Source organism: Triturus cristatus, chromosome 11 (assembly GCF_964204655.1).
Source record: "Triturus cristatus chromosome 11, aTriCri1.1, whole genome shotgun sequence".
NCBI lineage: Eukaryota > Metazoa > Chordata > Amphibia > Caudata > Salamandridae > Triturus > Triturus cristatus.
The window spans coordinates 77,773,963-77,797,157 of NC_140594.1; the positions used below are offsets into that span (position 1 = coordinate 77,773,963).

The 23,195-nt window shown below is 42.2% G+C and overlaps 1 protein-coding gene across 1 annotated transcript in view; it reads right to left on the reverse strand.

Moving 5' to 3' along the window:
• UBE2L3 (ubiquitin conjugating enzyme E2 L3) overlaps window positions 1-22,670 on the reverse strand; it is a 96,365-nt gene extending 73,695 nt beyond the window's left edge. The window contains exon 1 of the mRNA XM_085636431.1: window positions 22,616-22,670. Coding sequence (XP_085492557.1) covers window positions 22,616-22,642 — 27 coding nt within the window. The 5' untranslated portion in view covers window positions 22,643-22,670. The remainder of the gene's footprint in view (window positions 1-22,615) is intronic.
• Window positions 22,671-23,195: the final 525 nt, after the last annotated feature.

The window sequence follows — 23,195 nt, forward strand, 5'->3', positions numbered from 1 at the left end:
ATATCATGGGTTACACGTGTTCATACTGAACTTGAGAAATACTGGTAACAGAGGAAAAACAGCATCAAAACCTAGTTACTTGATCATTGTTTACATCTTATTCTGATTGATGTATAATGAAGTACAATACTATGATGTTTTGTATTTTGTTAGCCGGTGGGTTGGCACCATGGTGAACCTTTATACTAACTGACTATCAGTGCAATGACTATCAGTGCACAGTGCATAATATCTCGCTCTACTATGCAATCAAATACCAATAAAAATACTATCAAAATAATATACCTGAAGCTAAAATAAATACATGGGAAGTTTATGAATCAAAGCATTGAAAAGAATGGTATAAACCAAAAGTAAATACATAAATGAATGGCTTCTTATAAAAATGCACCGTAATAAGCATTACAATTTTAAAGTTCAAATTGTTGTAGGACCCTTAATGTGAAACTCTTTTTTGTGGTGCTGTTCTATGTCAAATTCATATGGTTGTTTATTTCCCTCTGACTGGAACAGTGGAGTTGTACACGTTGGCAATGAAAGGTCACATGACATTCTCTGCTGGGTACTACCCTGTTTCATAAAGAGAAGATTTTCTGATTAAGCTCATAGGGCTTTGTGGCATGCCACACCCTGCCAGGTTATCGTAATAGAGATCAGGTGTGATTACATACTCTACCCACGCACACTTGAGATTTGTTGTACACTACGAAAAATAAGGGGTGGGTGTGCACACAGATTCTGTAAAGGTATGTCAAAAGAAGCTTTAACAATGATCAGGAGATGATAAATGTAGTACAGGCTGCGCAAAGGAACTTGTTCAGAGACTAAGCGCAACATTGTATGTCCAACAGTCAAAAATGCCAATATTAAAAAGTTTTTAGCTGCAGTATAGACCAGAGTACAATTAAAAAAAAAAAAAATTAAAAAAAAGGATTGACCAAGCAAAGAAGTCAGCTGTTGGCTGCCAGCCTTTTGGCTGTGTCAATGCTTGTTTTATTCTATTTTGTGTGTGCAAAACGTTGCTAAAAACAATGACAAAAAAATAGTAAAATAAAAAATATTTTCAGGCATTGCCACATTAGTCCCCATCACATAAGCTACTACTTTGTGAGCGGATACGCTCCTTGTGAAAGGGTAGAATGCCAATGGTTAAAGTGGGCTGACTGCCCCATGATGTGCTGGGCAGAAGTAAAATATGAATGACGATAGGCCAGCCGGTGAAGACCATTTAAGTAAATATATTATACATATGGAATAATTTTTATAAAAATCATGGTCTTGGCCAACATATCTAAAAAGGAATTAAAAGTAAGAAAGATAGGAGGACTAAGTAAAGTTTTTTCTTATGAGAACTTGGGGCAGCTTTGTTAATTATTTTACAATCAGCAATGTTTTTTTAAGGCTTTCTTTGAAGGCTACTTGGAGTGGAGATACAATTTATGAAGTTGAGAATGCAAAGTGTGAACTACAAGAGGGTACAATTATATTAGAGGTGGGGTGGATAAAACTACCACCTTATCCCATACACAACTATTGCCAAAGTTTAGCAGCACTTGGTTAGTGTGTTGCTAAGAAGGCCAACAAATGAGCACTAGGGATTGTGTCCACTGTTGAGATGGATGGGAAGCGCCTGGAACGATCATGTCCTTCAGGAAGACTTAAAAGATTGACGTCAGAGACAAATTTCTCATCTGGTAAGTATTGACAGGCCTCAAAAATCATAAACATATATTACTAGCCTAACTGTATTGTACTTTAACTATAAATTTGTTTCGGGTCATCTTAGGCAAATATTTTATAGTACAGAACCACCTTTTTAGGTCGGGCCTTGAACAGCGCATGCGCTGTTGCTCGACTTTTAGTAAGGGGATTTTCAAAGTGCTGCCGGCCACTGGCCTCAAGCTTGCGTGCATGTGCGCGTCAACACGCGCAGCCACAATCTGTCTTTTCTCCGTCACGGGTAATGCTTTTCGCTTTTTTTTTTTTTTTTTACTTCACACATCCTCACTAAAGAACTAACTTGCATTCCCTTTCTATTCGATCGCTTTACCTTTTCAGTCCAGCAGAGAGCGCTATTGGCCCGCGCTCCTCAAGAACACAAGCATGCCTAATGTTTAGAAGCACCACTTGGACTGGCTGTATTACGCTGTTCTCTGTTATGCTGCAAATACCTCTTCGCGTGTCATTGGTGCCGAAATGGTATTCTTAAAATAATCATTTAGGACAGACCACGATCAATGCTAATAGGTTTATGAAAGTGCGAGCTCTCTGTCATATGGATTGCTTCCTTTTCATTTTTGGCGGCCATAAATAACTGCTTCTATTGCACAATACCCTTATAGTACAGTTTATGTTCAGGGTCAGGGGAACGACTCATTGCATACTGAGATACAAACATTGTTCAACTCCCCAAGTAAAATAATTTGCTGGCAATAAGATACATATTGTAAGAGAAATGTGAAAATTGGCATTTTATTATTCCCATCTAAAAAATGTGTCCTAATTGTTCCCAGCTACATAACACTGGCAAAGCTAGCTTTTTAAAATTTGCAAAAAACCCGAGGTAAATTTTTGCTGAAGGCAAATAAATGAATACCCAAAACTAACTTCCAGTTCATCTTTGTAATAATTTTGCAAATAATCTCTGCAAAAATCTGTATTTTCTGAGCTTTAGCTGCTAAACACATTCTGTAGCTCACACAACGAAAAAATATCTGAAATGGTATGTTTTAGCAGGAGTTTATACTACCAAAACAAATACAGAGGGCAACTTTGCCGTTGGAATGATAAACTGTAATAACTATTGGGAATTCGGAACTCCATTCAAAAAGCATATTTCCCACACGAATATAAATTTGGCGGGGGAAAAACGCTCTTTGAAAATGTAAATGCGCAACTGTGGGTCCGAATACGGAAAGGCATAGAAACATTTGAAAACTGCTTCCACTTTTCAAGCAAATTTCTAACTTTCTAATTTTTTATGGCTTCACAAAAGCACCCCAAAGCGTGTCCTGAAATTTATGACTGCCACAGGCTTTCTGTAGTATTGCGGAGCATAATTTTAATCCTGGAAAATTGCCACTAGGTGTAAAAATTTGCATTTGAAAATGTAACGCAAATGCACCTTTGCACATGTATTTTTTTTTGGTTTGTTTCTCTCACAGGGAACATATGTGTTTGCTGGACAGAAACTCATTGCATATGCCCACGGGAATTATTTTCTTTTGACAGGAAGTTTCTAAGGTGGGAAACAATCAGTAAGATCTGTGTGACTACCCACAAACACATCTATGTGAGTTTTCTTACCAACCTTTGAAGTGTAGCCTTCTAAAATGCCCAAAACCCAGCCCTCATCTATTAGCTAGTAATTGTGGCTATACAGTCATACTGTAGAATTTCATATTCAGAATGGTACTTTGTGAATATAAAAGTTCACCATTCTGGATTGTTTGAATCGTGATTTAGAATTTACAATTTCAAAATATTTCATTTTCTGCCCTTAGGTTATACTTAGGTGCTGCGGTTGCAGAGAGGTCCTGTGTTTGTGTCACACCGTTAGTGTGTCCTGGATTTTTGGCCAACAGCACTGTGCATTATGGAACATGGAGTTGGATTTTTTACTTTATACCTATGGGCTATAAACTTCGAGCTTGCAAAATATAATTGGCTTAAAAATCAGCACTAGCTGAGGGTGTCACACGTCATTGTGCCACTTGGCAGCGATGTTATGTGCACAACGCTATGTGAGTTGGTCCTTTTGTGAATTGAACCATTTTTGGTATCTTAAAATGAAAAATGCCTAATTTTACAAAATTCCATCTCTATAAATAAAATTTCTACTAGGTGTACATAATTTGGAAGCATATTTTCTAATATGTTCCAAAGGAAATTAAAAGACAATGCATGCAAAAGTACAGAGATTACAGAGGCAGCTTAACCCACTCACTGCGGTGGTGCCTGTGCTGTGGAGCAAAGTAATCGCACTCTGACACATGCATGAACTTGGGGAGGAGGCAGCGGGTAGTATAGTAAAGTACCCTATGTTTGTCCACTATATACATTTCCTTGTGAAGTTTGTGTTTGTCCACCATATGCATTTCCTTGTGAAGTTCATTGCCACTGGTGCTTGATTGGTAATCCTGAATGTGCAGATGGCCGTGGACCTTACTTAACGCTCATGGTTCCCATCGCCAGGGAACGTCTTATCACTAATTGCTGTTGAAAACAGGAGGTCAAGGGGATTGGATAAATATAAGCCTAAAGATGACTTAAATTGGTAACACATAGGGAGTGAAGAGGAAATGTTCTGGATTGTGTCCTAAACATGTCCAATGATCCCCCGCACCTGAAAGAGAGCATGGGTTTAACAGAGGGAGCTGCTGACCAGTTTGAGGTTTCTCAGTTGACCAGCGATCTCATATGAAGGCTGCGGATGTGTTAATTGTGGGGAGCTTTTGGAACGCCTTCAATGTGGATTGGGTTCACCACGATGAGTCTGCATCGATCCACCTTAAAATGTCTTTTAGAAAAACACACTGGAAAAATCCTCCAACATTATCCAGAGAGGAACATTGCGCATCAATCCAACTGTTGACTTTATCCTACCCCGCCAGCCTCTGGGAGGGCTGATGCTCACCAGTGAATCCACTTGGAGCACTGCTGCCTTCTAATGGCTACTTTTTTACCTGACCATTCTGATTGTTGGCTTTCGACATTTTTTATATTTTTAATTCAAACCTTATTTACGATTTCCATTTCCATTTTTCCCTTATGCATTTTCTTCATTCTGTCTTATTTTCACAATTTAGATATCATCGAATCACAAACCTGGTTTGGACCTTAAATCAATTTCTTTAGCTGTCTTGTTGGTTGGTGAGAAATTAAATCTCACACTCGTTTTCTGGGGAACACCTTTCAAGTTGGGCTGATGCTCCAATTAGTGAAACTAGCTTGTCTATGTTGCTCCTTCCATTTATGCAGTACAGGAGCTCAGTCAGAGCTCTTATCTGGACTGTGACCTCTGTCTTGCTAAACTGAAGTTTCATTCTCTACACTTATACTGGTTTTTCTTTTATGTACATTAAATAGAACATTTTATTTTCACCCAATAAGCGAGCCCATAACTTTTATTATTGTTTGTCTGAATGAACAGTGTTACCAATATTAGCCTTCTCTAATGGCCTACAAAACGGATGGCGGTCCTAATAACATATGAATCCCATTCTTGGCAGAGCTACATCTGCTAGATACATTCCTAAAAGAATGCATATTTCCATTTACAATTGCCCACAGTGGGTGCCCCCATTATTGCATGTGCAAGGCTTTTAAGATCTGTACACAAACACAGCACATACATGTGACATTCTAGAGTATTTTTGGTTGGCTTGAAATCAACAATTACTAGTGGAAAGTGTGTTTAAAGATTTAGAAACACTTAACTCATGTCATCCAAAGAATGGTATTTTATAACTAAAAGCTGTGTAATCTTATGGACACGTCGTTAGTTAAATTCTAGTAAGTGTCGACCTGATGGTTCCAATCATAACGTGGTGAGTTTAGACATCTTGGGCTTTCAAAACATGCAAATAGTACAGAACCTAAAAAGTTTGCCTCACTACAGTGACTTCCAGAAGCTAAAGTTTGTTTTTTGAATTTCATGACTACCATCAAAAGTATTACAATTATATGGCCACATACAATGTGCACCCCTGGCCAATGTTAAACAAGCATTGGCATAGCCAATAGGTCTCGCCTTTGGGACCTTATAAGTATTTAGTTATGCAGCACAATATCCTTACTGCAACAACATTAACTGTTGCATGGCTAAACACTTATAAGGTCCCAAAGGCGAGACCTATTGGCTATGCCAATGCTTGTTCTTCCTTACCACATATGAGAAGCTTTCAATATGAGAGTTCAGCATTGTTAATGCACAAAAAAAAACTATTTTGCTTGATTTAATAAACTAAACGTTTGCTCCATGCATAAGAAGAATCTAGCCCACATATAGGGTTCACATGACCCCTGACTTGCCTCTTAGCTCACTAACAGCATTGACATCAGGGAAGGGGCAGGGAGGTTTCTCAGTTCATTTTAAAAACTCCCTTTTAATATATTGCTAAAGCAGGATGTGGTAGTGCACTGTCATTTACAGACAGCATATTTTCCATGGCCAAAAACATTCTAATTAACACAAAGTTTTAAATATACAGCTAAGTAGTGTATAAACAATCTGTGGAAATTGGGCTTCAGCAAACATTTATATGCACATCACCTAGTAAAATGTTCCGATTTGTTTTCATCCTATTGAAATATTTTTTTCAACACAGAATTACAAAGTGCTTTCATAAGTACGGAAATGCATTTTGAAATGTTTGTACAGTTCACTTTTTAGCTATTTAAATGATGTAGGTTAGAATAAAACAAAATCCTACAGTTTTTCATTTCACTTTTTTTGTATAGCATGTTTGAGAGAGAGTTTACAAAGCCCTCAAAGTTTGAAAACTAATTGCAGATGTAACATTGTCTTTTGATCTCCGTCTCAGAACACAGAATAAATGTGACAAGATAAAAACAAGATTTAAGGGCATCTTTAGCGCTCCTTCCCTTTGTGAGTGTACAACACAGCTGATCTTTGTCAGCTCATCAGAAGAGGCAAGTAGGCCCTAAAGATAGCTTGCCTTGATAAAATCTGACTCGCCACAGCAAGTAGTGAAAAGTAACCAAGTATTGGGTGGCAAAACAGAATTCAAATATCAATAGTGTGTACCAAACTTTTGGCCTGCATTGGCCAAAACAAAAAGTTGCTGCCGCCCAATAAAATATGTGGGCATGCTTCATCACGCATGCGCACATATGTTTTGTGAGTAGGCGTAGTGTAATTTTGCATAATGAAAGTTGAAATTATCAAGATTACAGCACTATGCCCTATCACGTAATTCCAGGGAGAAATGTTAACTCTTAATTCATTATTCAGGTAAATTTTTTTAACACAAGCGGCATCACAAGTTAACTTTTTTTTTTACCTGAGCCGACTGTTTCGGTAATTTTTTGCATGCAACTACAAATTAAAATGAAAGCACCCGTTACTTTAACCTTTTTGGTGCAGCCATCAGCCAAATCCCTCCCTAATGCGGGAGTCTGGTAGTGGCCAACACTGAGGAGGGCTACATGTCAGCGGGGGGGGGGGGGGGGGGGGGGCTTGGGGATTCCTTCTTTTAAATTATTATTATATTTTTTTTTTTAAAGGGGACGACGCGGCATCTCTTCCTTGCCATCCCCCTCCAGCCCATCTGTGAAGCCACCACGTGTCACCACCAACATATTTGCTGCAGATCATGCGCAACGCAAATGTGTGTTTTTCCTGAGTAAAATCCATCAACCTCTACGGGACCGTCTAAGAAACAATCGTCCAATTTTCCATTGTTGGCTTTCTCTAGGAATACTCTTGCATGTTTAGGCGCGACTTTTCTCTACACAATGTGGGCCAAGTAGTAGTACTCCCAGAAAATATTTGTGAACTGCATTTTAGCATGAGCAAAAATGCAGGTGTAGATTTGCTCATGTGAAAATCTGAATGTTTTCAACTTCACTTTCCCTCCAACCACTTTTTTCCCAGCCCTGGAAGAAGGTTTAGTTCTGCCACTGTCCGGAGTTTATTTCCAACCGTTCTCAGTATGGGAATAGATTAGAGAAGAGTTGTTGAAACCCCTTAAAACATGCAAGTTAGTAGGTTTGCACAGACTCAAATGGGCATTCTAACCCCTTGAACTATTGCGTACCACTTCCTTCAGCCCCAGTAAGTAGATTTGCAGAAACGTGGCAACATAAGGGGATTGCAACCATTCAAACACTACTATGGCATAATCAGAGAGGCTATATCAGAGCTCTTATATAATTAGATTGCTGCCATAATTTGTCGCTGCACTACATGGCACCAAAGGGGCAAGTGGATTTTGTTACAGGAAAAGTGGATTTATGAAGCAAAACGCCCCATGAACAAGTAGATATTTTATTAAATTCCATACCCCTGTACACATATGAGCCCATTCAGAATTGGGTCTACGTTTTTTAGAAATCTATAGCTTTCCTGGATCACACATAGGGTTCACAGTGGTATCCACCACAAACTAAAAGTAGATTGATAGCACATAAATAGGAATAATGAGCTCTCTTTGAAAAAAGGCCAAAACTGTGGTACAAAATTCGATTTTTTTTTTATTCAGCTCTGCATGTTCCCTAAAACTGAGAAGATGGTGGCTTTAGCACAGCACACCGTTCGGTGATGCCATGTTTAGGGGGGTGGGGGGGGGAGACACTTTCTTATAAAACTCAAAATGTTACTATTTTGCCTATTTTTCTCGGTTCCCTCCAGGTGGGAACCAACAAACCCCAAGTATCTTTAGAATCCCCATGGTATTGGGGAAAACAAGATGTAAATTTGGCTTGGATATCTTTTGTGGAATAAAAGTTATGGAGCCCTAACCTCCAACTACCCCAAATAGCAAAAAAAGGACTCATTTACTGGTGAAGGGGGGTGGGGGTGAATTTCTACCTAAACGGACAGGATGGGTACTTCTTTGGTAGACCGGGCAGCACTGAGTGATCTTGCTTAATTAAAAATGCAGGGGGGGGGGGGGGGGGGGGGGGGGGGGGGAGAGCTACAAATGTGCAAGTACTCAAATCAAAGCCAGATAGGTGGAGGGGGGTGTCTGAGGTGTCAATATGGGGTGGCTAGCATTGTAGGAGTTTTTTGGGCTGGCAATTTAAAGAGTCACAACTGTGGCCAAGTTTTTTGTATGTCCCTTATAAGAAACTGTTAGCAGTGCATATTAATTGGCTTTAAAATTACTGCTTCATTTGCAATTCTTCATATATTCTTTTTTTATAATGTTTTAAAAGTATGACTGAATTTTAGTGGGCTGGTTAGCAAGCCCAACTGGAAATAATTCAGAGAGGGACATTTAGAAAGCAAAATTTGGATTTTTAAATTCAGATGTGTCTGATGGCACTCATCGTTGCATACAGGTCTCTCGAACTAGGTCTTGATGTGCAAACAGCGAGTTATTTAAGGCTCTACATCACCATGACTAAGCAAGGAAGATACAGTACATAAAGTAGTAACGTTAAGGCACCTGTAAGTTCATACAGGGCTACTGAGATTTCTAAAGTACTGAAACTCTCCAGCAATAACATGGCTTGTAAAAGGTCACTTTGTCTACCGCTCTATTTGTCCTTGCTGGTGTTGTCGGTTTTATCTCATCTTGTCCAAGTAAAAAAAAATCAATTCTAAGAAGTAACTCATAAAATGGAAACTGGCTGTGAGGTCACTTAAAAAGACACTTGCTGTTGACATTTGTGCTGCGCATGTTTTGTTGACTTTCAGTTTCCTCTGCTTTCTTAAATAAACAGAAACTGGTGCCCGAACGCACCCAAACACCATCCTTTGAGGGAGAGAATAAGATCGGACAACAGATCAGGACACAAAGCAAGCCAGCAGAGCAAAGCCAATTTCGCATTCACTCGCCCACACCTGATCTAGATGTCAAGCAGCAGATCACAGGAGGGTTGCATGCAGTTGCTATGCTCAGCGATGTGTTTTATACAAACAAGCTCCCGCATTTCTGAGTTTCACCGTAGTTACTTCAGCCATTCTTGTATTTATCTATATTTGTATTCCTTCACACTTACAAAGTAATGCAATTTTAAAGGGCCTTTGACTTACTTAACATCAAATGTACATAAAGTCATCTGTAAGCAATGCCTTGGGGGCGGCAGCAGCGGCGCACAACTTTTCACGAATGAGCAATGTTGAAAAAACTGCCCAGAAAAAAAATATATATAATCACTAACACTCTAGGATGTGATTCAGTTAACATTAAGCAACCATGTCATTCATGTTGTATTCTGGACCAACAAAACCTCTGCATTGTGAAATGAGCACCTTTTGCTCAGTAATGCTAGGGAGAGTAGAGGTTAGAGCGGACACTAACTGTGCACAACAACTATGGTCGCAGCAGGGTCTTTTCTTAAATGCCTCATCTATGGCTGAGGAAGCGCTTGAGATGTATGGTCTGCTTCACTCAGGCAATAAGACATGTGTCAAACTGAATTCTGACTGAAAGACCGTCCTTGTGCAATCACTGCAACTTCAACATTTGTACACACCTCTCTCTAGCCCTGCCTAAATGAACTGGAAAAAAGATTTAGCTTTAAAAAATGCTAGTTCAAAGCTCCTGCTTTATGTGAGACATTAGTGGCTGGTTGAGGCGCAATTCCATTCTACTGTTAACAACTTACCATCTATTGGGGTATCACTTAGTGGTTGAACTTGACTTTTTTAAATGTCTGTGCAAGTGGAACTTTCATATCTACTGGTGGTGGGACCTATCAACACTTGTAGTCAAAAACAAACCTTAGGCCGTAATGGATGATTCATTCTACGGGTGCCTTTGGCCTTACCTCTCCCATAACTGTTTAAGCACAGGCACACATACGTAGTCTTAGCATTTAAACAAGCAAAGCGCACATGAACAACTGAATGTTCACACATCTGTCTTATGGTCTATAGAGCACATATGCTTAGAAACTGACAAGATTCATAAAAAGCCTTTATCCATGGTTTAACACTGCCATTCACAGGTAGGTACCACTGAAACCAGGCTAACTTCAATATAGAAAGATAATCCATGGTATTCAGAGCCACAGTTAATGTAAAAGTAAATAAAATCATTAATCGCTTTGAGCTCTCAGTCGGAAGGAATAAAAAATGTATTATGCCCAGCAAAGGATTACATACTGCTAATCCAGTAAAAACAGGCATTTTATGTAGAAAGAATTCAATATGTGCTGAATTGTGCAGACAAGCTCACCATCTCCAGTGGCTCGCAGTCAAGACACCATCACATTGGAGCATCAGAAGTGTTTGCCGCCCCCCCCCCCAAAAAATGAAATGCAGCAGGGGTTTTACATCTAGGCACTCAGTACAGAGAAAAATATCCCCGTAACACTGCCATGTGAGACTGTGTTCAAGCTTCAATTGGTGGTGGATGGAACTGGTGTGAATGCCCTTACCTTTTGTGTTTTGCCCGTTTAAAACAGCTTGCAACCCCAATTGATTACTCAGCAACCTGTCTGCTCTATAAATAAAAGGTTTTATACCTGTACCGCTTATTTTCATTGATATCAGCTATAGAGCGTGCAAATGCCCAAAGCCGCCTTGGCGCTAGCGGCTACAAGAATTAAACAGTGAATTAAACAGTAAATTAATAGGGCGGGTGGATGAGAAAAGCCAGGTTTTGAGTAGTTTCCTGAAACAGGTGAGGTTAGCATACATTTTAAGATGCCATGGCAGCTTGTTCCATAATTTACAAGTTGAAGAGTCAAAGCATCTCCCACCCCAGGATGCTTTGTTATTCTTGGGAATTACCACAGTTTTGGATGCGGATGACCAAAGAACTCTCCTTGGTATATACAATTCAAATTTCTTCCTAAGGTACACTTGGCCAGTGTCATGAAGGGCTTTTGGCACCACTCCACAGCTGGTTCGTAAAATCAAATTTATAAATATACGGTGAATCCAGAATTTACACAGTAGGAGCATTTTTTTCACATATACAAAGAGTAAACAGAAGATTCTAGAGCTGATCTACAAAGTCTGAAAATTAGATCATTCTGCAGCCTCCCGTACCAATAGCCATTTAGGGGAAATTAAGCTAAGTCTTAACCACATTAGATTTTTTTGGCTTAAGTGCAAGCGGCAGCTTGCAGTATTTAGGGCATTCAGAGGGGCACATATTTTTGAAGCTATGCTTACATGGACTCTTGCTGAAATCAGACATGTCTTGCGCTGAAGAAAAGATTATAGCTTGCTTTTTAATAACTTGGCTAGTTGTTTACTTGGCAGACCAATTTCCCATATCACTCTCTTGCTTCGAGTTCAAGAAGGAGATCGCATGACTTATTGTCTGCCATAAAACGTTTTAGGAGCCACAACTTCCTGGTAGCATATTTATAGATGAGGAATTACAAGATAATGACCCAAGTGTTAACTTCTCAATATTAGGAGGTCCGGGAATTTTTAATTTAATCTGCTGGAACATAGCGGGTCTGTCGAGTAAACTAATAAACAAGGACTGGCTAGAATACATAAGGAGATTTAACATCATCTGCCTGCAGGAAACATGGGAGGTAGATCCCTCAAACCTTGCAATAGAAGGGTACAAAATGTACTTCATGCCTGCACGGAGATCCCCGGCAGGACGAGCAAAAGGAGGTCTCATCACCTATGTGGACTTGAGGATAAGGGGAAAATGGGAGGACCTTGCCTGGGACTCTCCTTGCTCCCAGGGTATACAACTCATAACCAGGGGACGGAAACTGATTTTTATTAACTTCTATAATGCCATTAATGGTGGACAGACACTGGCCAGTTTGGCAGAACTGGACCATAGGCTGATAGGATTAGAATTAAATGGGGCAAGTAGCGCACACTTGGTGCTGATGGGTGACTTCAACTGCCACCTGTGCAAGGGGGAATGGGCCTTATGCCCAAGGGAAGCAGGATTACATATGGAACATACTAGGGAGGGATTGGAGTTAAGTAAGGTGCTGGGCACCCATGCCCTAACACACACACTGGATCTGATAAGAGTAGTTGGGGACCCGGGCATTGCCCCAACGTTTAAAGGAAACGGAAGAGGCTGTATCATTGATTTTATTTTTGTACCTACCACCTTAACTCGCTGGATATTGAGTTTTAATGTTGAACCAAGCATCTTTAGTGATCACAATCCGCTAGTCCTGATTTTACAGGATTCTGATGAAGTTAGGCATACCCCCTGTAAACAGATTAGAGGCTCCATCAAAGCCACGGACTAGGGGAGGAAATTAAGATGGGCAAATATTAACTCTGATAAACTTTACAAGGTATTATTAACAGAGGAACATCAACAGATATGGAAGTGCCTAGACCTTGCTATCGTGGGGGCGGGCTTAATCACTGCTTTTGAGGGGGTTGCACATTGTATAGAAGGACAGCTCAGAAGTAGATGACACCCCCAGGTGGTTCAACCAGCAATGTTCCAGCGCCTTGAGAGACCTAAAAGCAGTATTAAAGATCGTCGTGCAGGGGGAGGTATAAAACAGGCTCTCAAACAACGAAACACCTCACTGCAAAACGAGGCATGGGAAAATCTGAGGGAAGCAGCCGAAGCGAGGAACATGACTGCCTTCTGGAAAACTGTCAATGATCCATTCTTCCAAGATAAGAACACATCTAAAATTGCCTGTCATGTTTTACCAGAGGCCTGGGTGGAGCATTACAAAGGACTTTACAATCATGAATGCTTAAGTACAGCACCTCCACTCGAGGGGGTAGGAAATCGAATAGTTTTGAAAACCCCTTTCTCTTTAAGTGAAATAAAAACGGGAATTGAGGGCTTGACCCGTAATAAGGCCCCAAGCCTGGATGGGATCCCCCCGGACCTTCTGCTTTCTCAAGTAGACTTATGGGCGCCTATCCTAGTAAGAGTAATCAACACAGCAGTGGAGGAAGGCATGCCCTCTTTATGGTCCACTGCGATAATTGTCCCAATCTTTAAAAAGGGTAATAAAGATAACCCACAATGTTACAGGCCAATTTCCCTCATTGACGTCTCAGTGAAAGTCATGGGGAGAACAATTCTTAACCGCCTCATGGATTGGGCGGACGAGCACGACATCATCTCGGACATCCAATATGGTTTCAGGCCGGGTCGTTCAACATCTGACCAATGCCTGAATCTTTATCTCCTTGTTGCAAAGTACACTGTCGCTAGTAAAGAGACAGTGTTCCTGGCTTTCATGTACTTGACAGCAGCTTTTGACCGGGTTAATCGTACAAAATTGTGGGAGTTATTGGGGGCCATGGGTGGGGACCCAGGATTGGTTAGTATTTTATGTACGTTACACCAGAACACCTCAGCCAGAGTCAGATATAATTATGAGGGTGACATGTCTGACTCCTTTCCCTGCTCCAGGGGAGGTAGACAGGGCTGTATATTGGCACCCTTCTTATTCACACTATATATTAATGGCCTAAAGAAGTCACTGGGGGTATTGGGGGCGGATAGTCCGAGGATAGGCAATAGAGAAATACCGGTCTTATTGTACGCGGATGACGCGGTGCTTCTGTCACGCACCGCGCGGGGCCTCCAGCAACTAATTGATGGTTTCGTTATTTTCATGGAGAAACTGCAGTTGTCCGCTAACCTCTCCAAATCTTACATCATGGAGATGGGAAAAAGACCAGGCAGGAAAGTCACCTTTAGGATTGGCTCCCACCCCATAGAAAAAGTGCAGGCATTTTCGTACTTGGGAATCAGATTCAACAAATTGAAAGAAGAGAAATGTACATCACTCACTAGCTCTTCGGGGGCAATTATGAAATTCGCACACAGGTTGGGACGATGGGCCCCTGAACAAATTGTGAATTTGTAAAGGGCTATCTGTAAGGCCAAAATGCTATACGGTAGCGAGGTATGGGGATTCGCAGATCCATCAAGGATACAAGTTGAAGAAGACAAACTTATGCGAAGGTTACTTAGAGTCCCACAGAGCACTCCATCCTACTCAATTCATGGAGAGCTGGGTCTCTCTTACATCAGAGATGAGATACAGTTAAAACCTCTATTATGTTGGTTAAAAATTTGGATTAACCCAGAAGCCTCCTTGGGCAGGCAGATCTTAACCGATTGTATCAATAGGGAGCATGGGCATAATATTCATTGGCTGAAATATGTAAAGGAAACCCTTTCTGGTTTGGGTCTTGCCAACTATTATAATAAACCGGAACTGTTGGCAGCAAGGGATAAGACTATTATCAAGTTGGCATTTTTAAACCAGAGGGCATCTGCCAGAGAAGACACTGAGATGGTTAAACCTACTGTGAGAGCCCACTTACTCACAAAATCTAGCCCAGGCTTGAAACCATACCTGGGGTACCTTTATAATGCCCATGACAGATCCTGATGACAACATTTAGGATGAACCTACTCCACCAAACATTGGGGAGCCCATCAGGGTTTTTACGTCAATCGAATTGCGGGGTCCATGCGGCTGCGACTATAAGTCTCCGCAGGACACCCTTCATTTTGTTTTATTGTGCCCTTTTTATGCTCACCCTAGGAGGCTGTTTTTAAAGAGTATTTTAAAGTCCTTGAGGTTCAAACACGTAAGGGCGGCGTTGTTATTTTTTAAAACTGTCCAAGGAGGCTCTTACACTTTACTGCACTGTGAATTTTTTAAGGATGGCCGCGAGATTAAGAAATACAATAGATTTTGGCTGCTGAATTGGGTTATGTAATTCCTCTTCCGGTATTTGGGTGGTTCTGCACGCTGTTTTACATAAAAAAAAAAAAAAGTGTGATCGGGGGTTAATCCACCCCCCCCCCCCCTTAGGTTGGACTCGTTGTTTCGGTCCAGGAACCCATATCCTCGTTTTTTACTGTGACGTGGAGCTTCATTTAGAATAATTGTTAGTCTGACCTAGTAGTATTTTTACGTTGTCTTGCACCGATACCTGTACATAATTTTATTAATAATTTAAACAAATGTAGAGCGTTTTATCGACTGTGTTTTTAAATAACTGTTTTGCACTTTTATGGTATTGTTGGATACCGAATAAAGTAAATTTGAATTTGATAAGGAATTACAAGATAATGGGATACTGCACTCTCAACAAGCCTATCCTTAACTCCATTTGTACAGGGGAGATGGATCTTTCCCTCTCAGTGCATGTGTTGACTTAACCCAGTAAAATTCTGCTGAGAATTTGGTTTCAACCTGTAAAACATATGGTCTGTACAACTGGGTGGTCATTAATATCACTATTTGCCAAGGCGTACTCTTATGCTGTTACTTTATGAAGTTTCACGTTCTGTTTTATCGCTATGTGCTGGTATGTTTTCACAAAATTGGGGCCCAAAAGATATGAAGAACTTGTCTGGATTTTTTCTCTTGTCATCTTTTCACTCCACGGAGTGCCTGTGATAGTACGTATAGGTTTATCTTTAAACCAAAAGACCGCCCTCTTTTTACTGTACCAGAACGCCCAGAGAAGATGGCTTGTTCTATGGTATTCTGGCTTCAATGTTCATTTCAAAGTTGTGTGATGGGAACAATTATTCAAAAAAATAAAAACTTTTACAACCACAACTGTGGCTGTTTTCTCGAACTCGGACCATGTATTTCCTAAATATGTTTTTTCCCTAGCAATAAGATATAGAACATCTGCCTGACATCTTGTTGGGTCTTGATTAGGCCTACTGTGGAGAGCAGCCCTGATCAAAACAGGTAATCAATGACTGCCCCCTTCTTCCTTTGGAAGGCAGATTAAAAAAATAAAAAAAAATCTCACTGAAGCTCCTAATCCTATCTAAGGAAACATAAAATATGTGCACATTTGTCACTAAATTGAGATTTACTGTCAACATTTCTATCAGGAGAAGCTGGAAACTACAGCTGCAAAGACTGCAAAAACATTTAACCAAATGTTTTGCTTGTGGAAAAAAAAAAAATGTCCCAGATGTGTAAGCTGCTTTGGAAACATGTAATAGGATTTCCTTACTGAAGCAAACTGATGGATCCTGCAACTCAAAATAAATACTTTTGATCATTTTTCAGATGAAGTTCTTATAAAATGAATTGTGTAAGGAATGCCATAGTTGTGACCAATCACAGCATTGTATACAAAGTGCTTTAAAGATGTGCAATGCTAGCTCAGCCAAGACCACTTGAAAGTCTCTAATGGAAGAGAGAACAGATTACCAACTCAAAATCTATGAATAGTTAATCTTTCATGGCAGATTTCATACAGGACGCAGTGGTTCACACGCACTGAGGATAAAATCACAAACAAAGCCATCACAGTGGCAATGCAGTTTAAATCGAAGTTGTAATGTTTACCACCTTATATCAAGAATGCTCTTTGAGACTGAAATAGGCAAAGGAGAATTCTTTGAACCATGCTTTAATCAAAAATAACTCTAAACCTTCAATGTTGGCATGTGACGCCAAGGTCAAGAAATGTGGTGTATTGGTAATTTTAAGAAGATAGCAACAAAGAAGCCAGCACAATTTATAAGCCTCGATGTCAATATTCCTAAATCTAATAAGAGCGCCCATTTGAGGCCCCTTTGCTCAATGTATTAATGTTAATTTAGTCGGCAATATTTCAGAACTGCAGTATTCTTGTTCATGCTACACTCACTTTATTCCCCATGTAAATAAAAGTGCATCCATTTTCTTCCACACGTTTAGGACTCAAGACTATCCTTTGAATCCAACTGCATGACCAGAGGGATCGTTACTAGTCTGTTTAGTCTTTTTTCATCAATGGGAAATCAGTCTTTCGAGATCCCAAGAATCTACTAAGCTAGAGAATATCAAAAATGTGACTGTCTCCTTCTGAACCACCCACGTGACCACTCTTGGACAGTCCTTACTAACGCCCCATTGTGGGAAAAAGTAATATTTAGACGCCATTCAATAGAAATGCTTGCCCCTTGCCCAATAGCTTATCAGCACCAATCGCCATCAATAAGGGTTCCGGAATGCCTCAAGGACTACTGAAAGCCATCAACATGTCCTTCGAGACAGCAACCTTCCCGGAGAGCTGGAAGCACGCCGAGATCAACGCCTTACTCAAGAAACCCAAGGCGGACCCCAAGAACTTCCCGTCCATCTCCCTGCTACCGTTCCCGGCAAAGGTCATCGAGAAGACTGTCAACAAACAACTGACCCGCTACTTCGAGGAGAACAGGAACCTGGACCCGTCCCAGTTCCGCAGCAACCACAGCATCGAAACTGCCCTCATCGCCACCACCGATGACATCAGGACCCTGCTGACCAACGGAGAAACCGCGGCCCTCATCCTCCTGGACCTGTCAGCTGCCTTCGACACGGTCTGCCACCGCACACTACGCACAGGCCTCCACGATGCCGGGATCCAATAGAAGGCCCTGGACTGGACCACCTCCTCCCTCTCCGGCAGAACACAGAGCGTCCGCCTCCCCCCCATCCGCTCCGAAGCCACCGAGATCATCTGCGGCATGCCCCAGGGCTCATCCCTCAGCCCAACGCTGTTTAACATCTACATCGCACCGCTCGCCCACGTCGCCCGACTTCAACATCTCTTATGCCGACGACACCCAGCGGATTCTCTCCCTCACCAAGGACCCCCACACGGCCAAATGCAACCTCCACGAAGGAATGAAGGCCGTCACCGAATGGATGAGGAACAGCCGACTGAAGCTGAACTCTGACAAGACGGAGGTCCTCATCCTCAGATCCACCCCCTCGGCCTGGGACGACTTCTGGTGGCCGACGCACTGAGAACAGCTCCGACACCCACCGACCACGCACGCAACCTAGGGGTCACCCTCTACATGACTAAGCAGGTCAACGCTGTCTGCTTCAACACCCTCTGCAGGATCTACAAGTTGATCCCAACCGAAACGAGAAGAACAGTCACCCAGGCCCTTGTCAGCAGCAGGCTGGACTACGGAAACGCCCTCTACGCAGGAGCCTCGGCCAAACTCCTGAAACTGCTTCAACGCATCCAGAACGCCTCTGCGTGCCGGATTGTCAACACCCCTCGCCGCAGCCACATCCCACCCCACCTGAGAGACCTGCACTGGCTCCCGGTCAACAAGAGGATAACATTCAAGCTCCTCACCCACGCACACAAGGCACAACACCGGACCAGCATACCTCAACAGACGACTCAACTTCTACACCCCCACCCGCCAGCTCCGTTCCGGCGACCTCGCCACAGTCCCCCGCATCCGACCAGCGACCTCCGGCGGCAGATAGTTCTCCCACCTCGCCGCCAAGACCTGGGACACCCTTCCCCATCCACCTACGGCAGACCCAAGATCTACTGACCTTCAGAAGACTCCTCAAGACCTGGCTTTTCGAGCAGTAGCAACATTCCCCACCCCCCAGCGCCTTGAGAACCTCAGGGGTAAGTAGAGCGCTTTACAAATGCTATGATTGATGTGCCTTCGATTGTAAAACCGGTTATGACACTAAATGGACTGTTTCAATCTTAGCGCCTGTTTCCATTGAACACCTCTACCCTCCTCTCATCTTCACATCAAGCCCAATTAAGTGTCACTCACAACCACCAGGGGCGTTGTGGAGCACACTTTTTGAGGCTCTTATAACATATGTAATCTATTCCCCATGGCACTGCTTTTCATTTACAATGATTAGGTTGGCTATGGAACTTTCAGTTAATTTTAGGGGAAATTTCTTACTAGCCATATGGAGGAGATTGTCCATGCGTCCGTAAAGAATTGAAGAATTAAGCTTAGTGCATTTTGGCCATTTCAGAAAGTAGGTCAAAGGAAGAGCCATCTGCCACCTTAAAAGAAAAACTGGACGAAGTATGCCTCAGGTGTTAAGAAAGGTCAATTATTCTTCTAGTTAAGATTATGATACATTACCATACATTTTAGGAAGGCATAGGACATTTCCCAGCTTGACACCCTGGAGTCCTCACTGCTGCGTTTTTTGTGCCCCTCATGAACGAAAGCTAAAACTTTACAGCTACCCTGAGACGTGTCCCTGCACTGAAAAGCAGAAAGAAACACTGATTTAAGCATTGGATAATTTTTGGTGATCTTGCGACTCGCAAGAAAGGATTGCCTCAGTTTAAGAACTCAAGTTTTTATGGTCTATAAGACATAATAAACAGGAGTGCAAATGATGCCAAGCAGCGCCTAATTTGTGCAGGTGTTCTCTGGTGCTCACCACCGGCACTTACTTATGACAGTCCACCACATGTCTATTTCTGTATGGAGCATATCAGTTTAAAAATCAAATGCACATTTTAAAATTAAGTATGGAGTGTCCAGATCAATCTTACTGCTTTTGGTGGCCTGTAATTTTCGGAAATTTTACTTTTATGGGAGTGTGATGATTCGTAGGGAGCATTTATACTGGCATATGGCAATTCCAGTCGGTAGTGTAACCTGAAATGGCCTGAGTAATCCCTTGGCCCCCGACATTTATTTACAAATTATTCACTGGTGCCAGGGAACATACTATTGGAAATGAGGCTACCATAGAGCGTTTTATAATAAAATAAAAAAATACACTGGCTCCTTTGCAGTGTCACTTGTGAAGAGGAAGCCAATGTAATTTGCTCAAGTATTGATATTTGCTATCTTGACAAGACTGACCAATTAAAAGCTACCCAGTCTCGACCAGAAGAATATTGTGCAATGGAAAGTCTTGGTCAGATGTGTTATAGAGTGATCCATGATAGAGGTTATAAATGGCCAAGATTACAGTTTTCCTACAACCACTTATTTCGAGATTCGACAGAGAAATAGGCTCAATTTACATTTACTTGTCCCCAAAATGTAGGCATCTTCATCAGTACTGAAACTAAGATTGCTTACCAAGCCTGCTGTTAATGGACAATGAATAAACAGACAGACAGAAATTATTGTACAAAGGAGACCAAGGTCTTAATATTTTGAACCCTTTTGCTTGAACAATGTGCATGTTTGGGAGCGTTTGGGGATATCATTTTGGCAAAAGGAAAATGCAATCCCGGAGCCAGGGAAACTAAACATGCAGGACACCATGGGGCATAGTTACAAGCCCCTTGAGCTGCAATTGCGTCGCTTTTTTGGACGCAACGGCGGCGCAAACAATGCGGCCAATTTACAACATGGTGCATTTAGGGAGATGCGCCATATTATACCTGCGCCAAGTATAATGTATGCAGGGTGGGCATTCCCACGCAAAAAGCCATGTAGAACGGAGGCAGTGAAATTTACATTTCACTGCATCACTCTACGCCTTCACCGCGTCAAAATCCCTACGCCTGCTCAGCCCAGGCGTAAGGAATGACACAGGGCTTTTTGTATGGGACTCACTTATCTGTTGTGGCACATTGCTGGAGTTGCGTCACTTTCATGAGCAACTCCAGCAATGCGTCACTTGTGCCAACAGATGCATCAGTATTTGACGCATCCGTTAATCCTTGCACCATGGAGCACTGTATTGTAATACAGCGCATCCATGGTGGTGCATGGACATTTGGAACTGGCTCGAGGAAACTGACGCTTCTATGCAGATGCGTCAGTTCCTTGTAAATCTGCCCCCAATAGGCTTACCGACGCAATATTCAAATATCCATCCATTTTATAAATCCAACACGGAGAAACTAACTAATGTTTAGACGGTGCCCATTCAAGAATAGTATTTGATACATCATTTCGGCTGGTTGTCTACCGTCTAAGCTCTTTTAACAGCCTTCAAGCCATAAAGACCGAAGTGGATATTTAATGAAGATCAAAGTTTTTTTAAATTAAGATGTAGGTGAGTCACAAAGGGAAAAAAATGACTCGGTTAGTTTCTGGTCTCCAAAACCCAGGCATATCTCCCGACACAGATTTTAGTTCAAATTAGGAAGCCAGGCTCATAATACAACGCTTTACGCCTAATACGCCTTACAGTACACAAACGTGTCTTTTGGTCTGTAATTAGCTCTACGTTCTTTTGAAGAGAAAATCGCCTATTAAAGCCATTACCTTACTAATAGAGGACCACAACAATCCATCAGTTTGGGTTGTTGCCAAGAACTAAGTCGCAATGCAGGCTAGCGTTAACCTTCCACCGAAACACACAGAAAATTAAAAAAAAAACGCACGTGAAATAGCCATGTCACCTAGAGGGCTGCATTTACTTCATACACATTTAGACAAACTGCCGCCATGTTCCACGTGTTTATAGGAATGAAACGTAGATAACACTCTGGGGGAATTGAATGCGACCACATAGAAGGGGGTTAAGGCACTAGACTTAGGGCAACTTTTTATAAAGACAATGCGATAGTATTCCCACAAACAGAAGGCCCAGATATCTTACAAGTTGTGAAAGCAGAAGGTAAGATTCACGCACACGTCTGAAACGCACGAGTTGATCGTTATTTGCCATTTGTATTACTTTGTAGTTGGGGGATGTTTCAAGAGGAATATGTACATGTAGGAAATAAGCGTGCACCAGTAAACAAAGGAAGTATTCGCACTAAACAGGGCTCGGCAGCATGTCCGATGATCACAGGATAGATTATAGCTAATCCCAGCTGCGGGCGAACAGGGACACCGGTCTGTGCTGCCGGCTCTTCCGCCTTATCACGAGGAGCGGGCGTTGTAAAATAAACCAAGAGAGCAGAGCGCACCGTCAAAGACGATACACTCACTTTCCTCTCAGTGCATTGTTTTTAACGGCCAACTGACGGGGCGAGGACACGGACTTTCCCGCGTGCCTCTTCGACTACCTTCACCCCCACTTGTTCCCCGAGTAAAGCGGGAAGACTCTTCCCACACGCCCCTAGCATCACAGGCCTGCTCACAACGGCGCGTGGGAAACGGAGGACGCGGCTTTAGAGGCCTAGCTGCCGGCAGGACCTCCGATACGCTGAGCATGCCGAGCCACGGCTTTTCGCGGCTCAGCGAAGGGTAAAGAAACCCATCAAACTGCTCCACCCGCCTCAGCGCCACTTTCATCCCCTCCGGTTATAACCTGCTCCCAAGAATGTAAGAATGGGGTATTTTACCTTCATCAGCCTCCTGCTGGCCGCCATCTTGGATTCTGCTGGATTTTCCCCCTCCCAGAATGCACAGCGACTGGCCCGCAGGGAGGGAGACTAAAGCGCGTGCGCGTTTCCAGGGAGGCCATATTGCTGGAGGATGTGCAGTCAGTAGGAGCCCGCGCTTCACAAGGCTCGACGGTTCACGCTCCTGTACGTAAAACTGCAGACGCAGCCCGATTCGAAAGGTATAATTATGTAATCTGTGGGTCGCAGCCAGCGCCATCTTGTTTGTGGCGCCCGTGAACTGCACACCCTTTCCGACTGAAGAGAAACATGCAGATCAATTGCGGCCGCCATGTTAGTAGTGGGTAAAGAGCCCATTTCCCCACGCCGCCAATCGATCTTTCAGACAATACTAATTTCGTATCTCACATTCCTACTTTTACTATTTGGGAGGTGCTCAGTTTAGTAGTCGCCAGAAACCGAACTAAGTAAAAGGGAGTTATCAAGCGTCATAGAGTTTACTTTGCATTCTGGGACTTGTAATCTTGCATTTTAATTGATAAACCAGGACAAAAAAAAATCACAGACTGAAAAGCAAAAA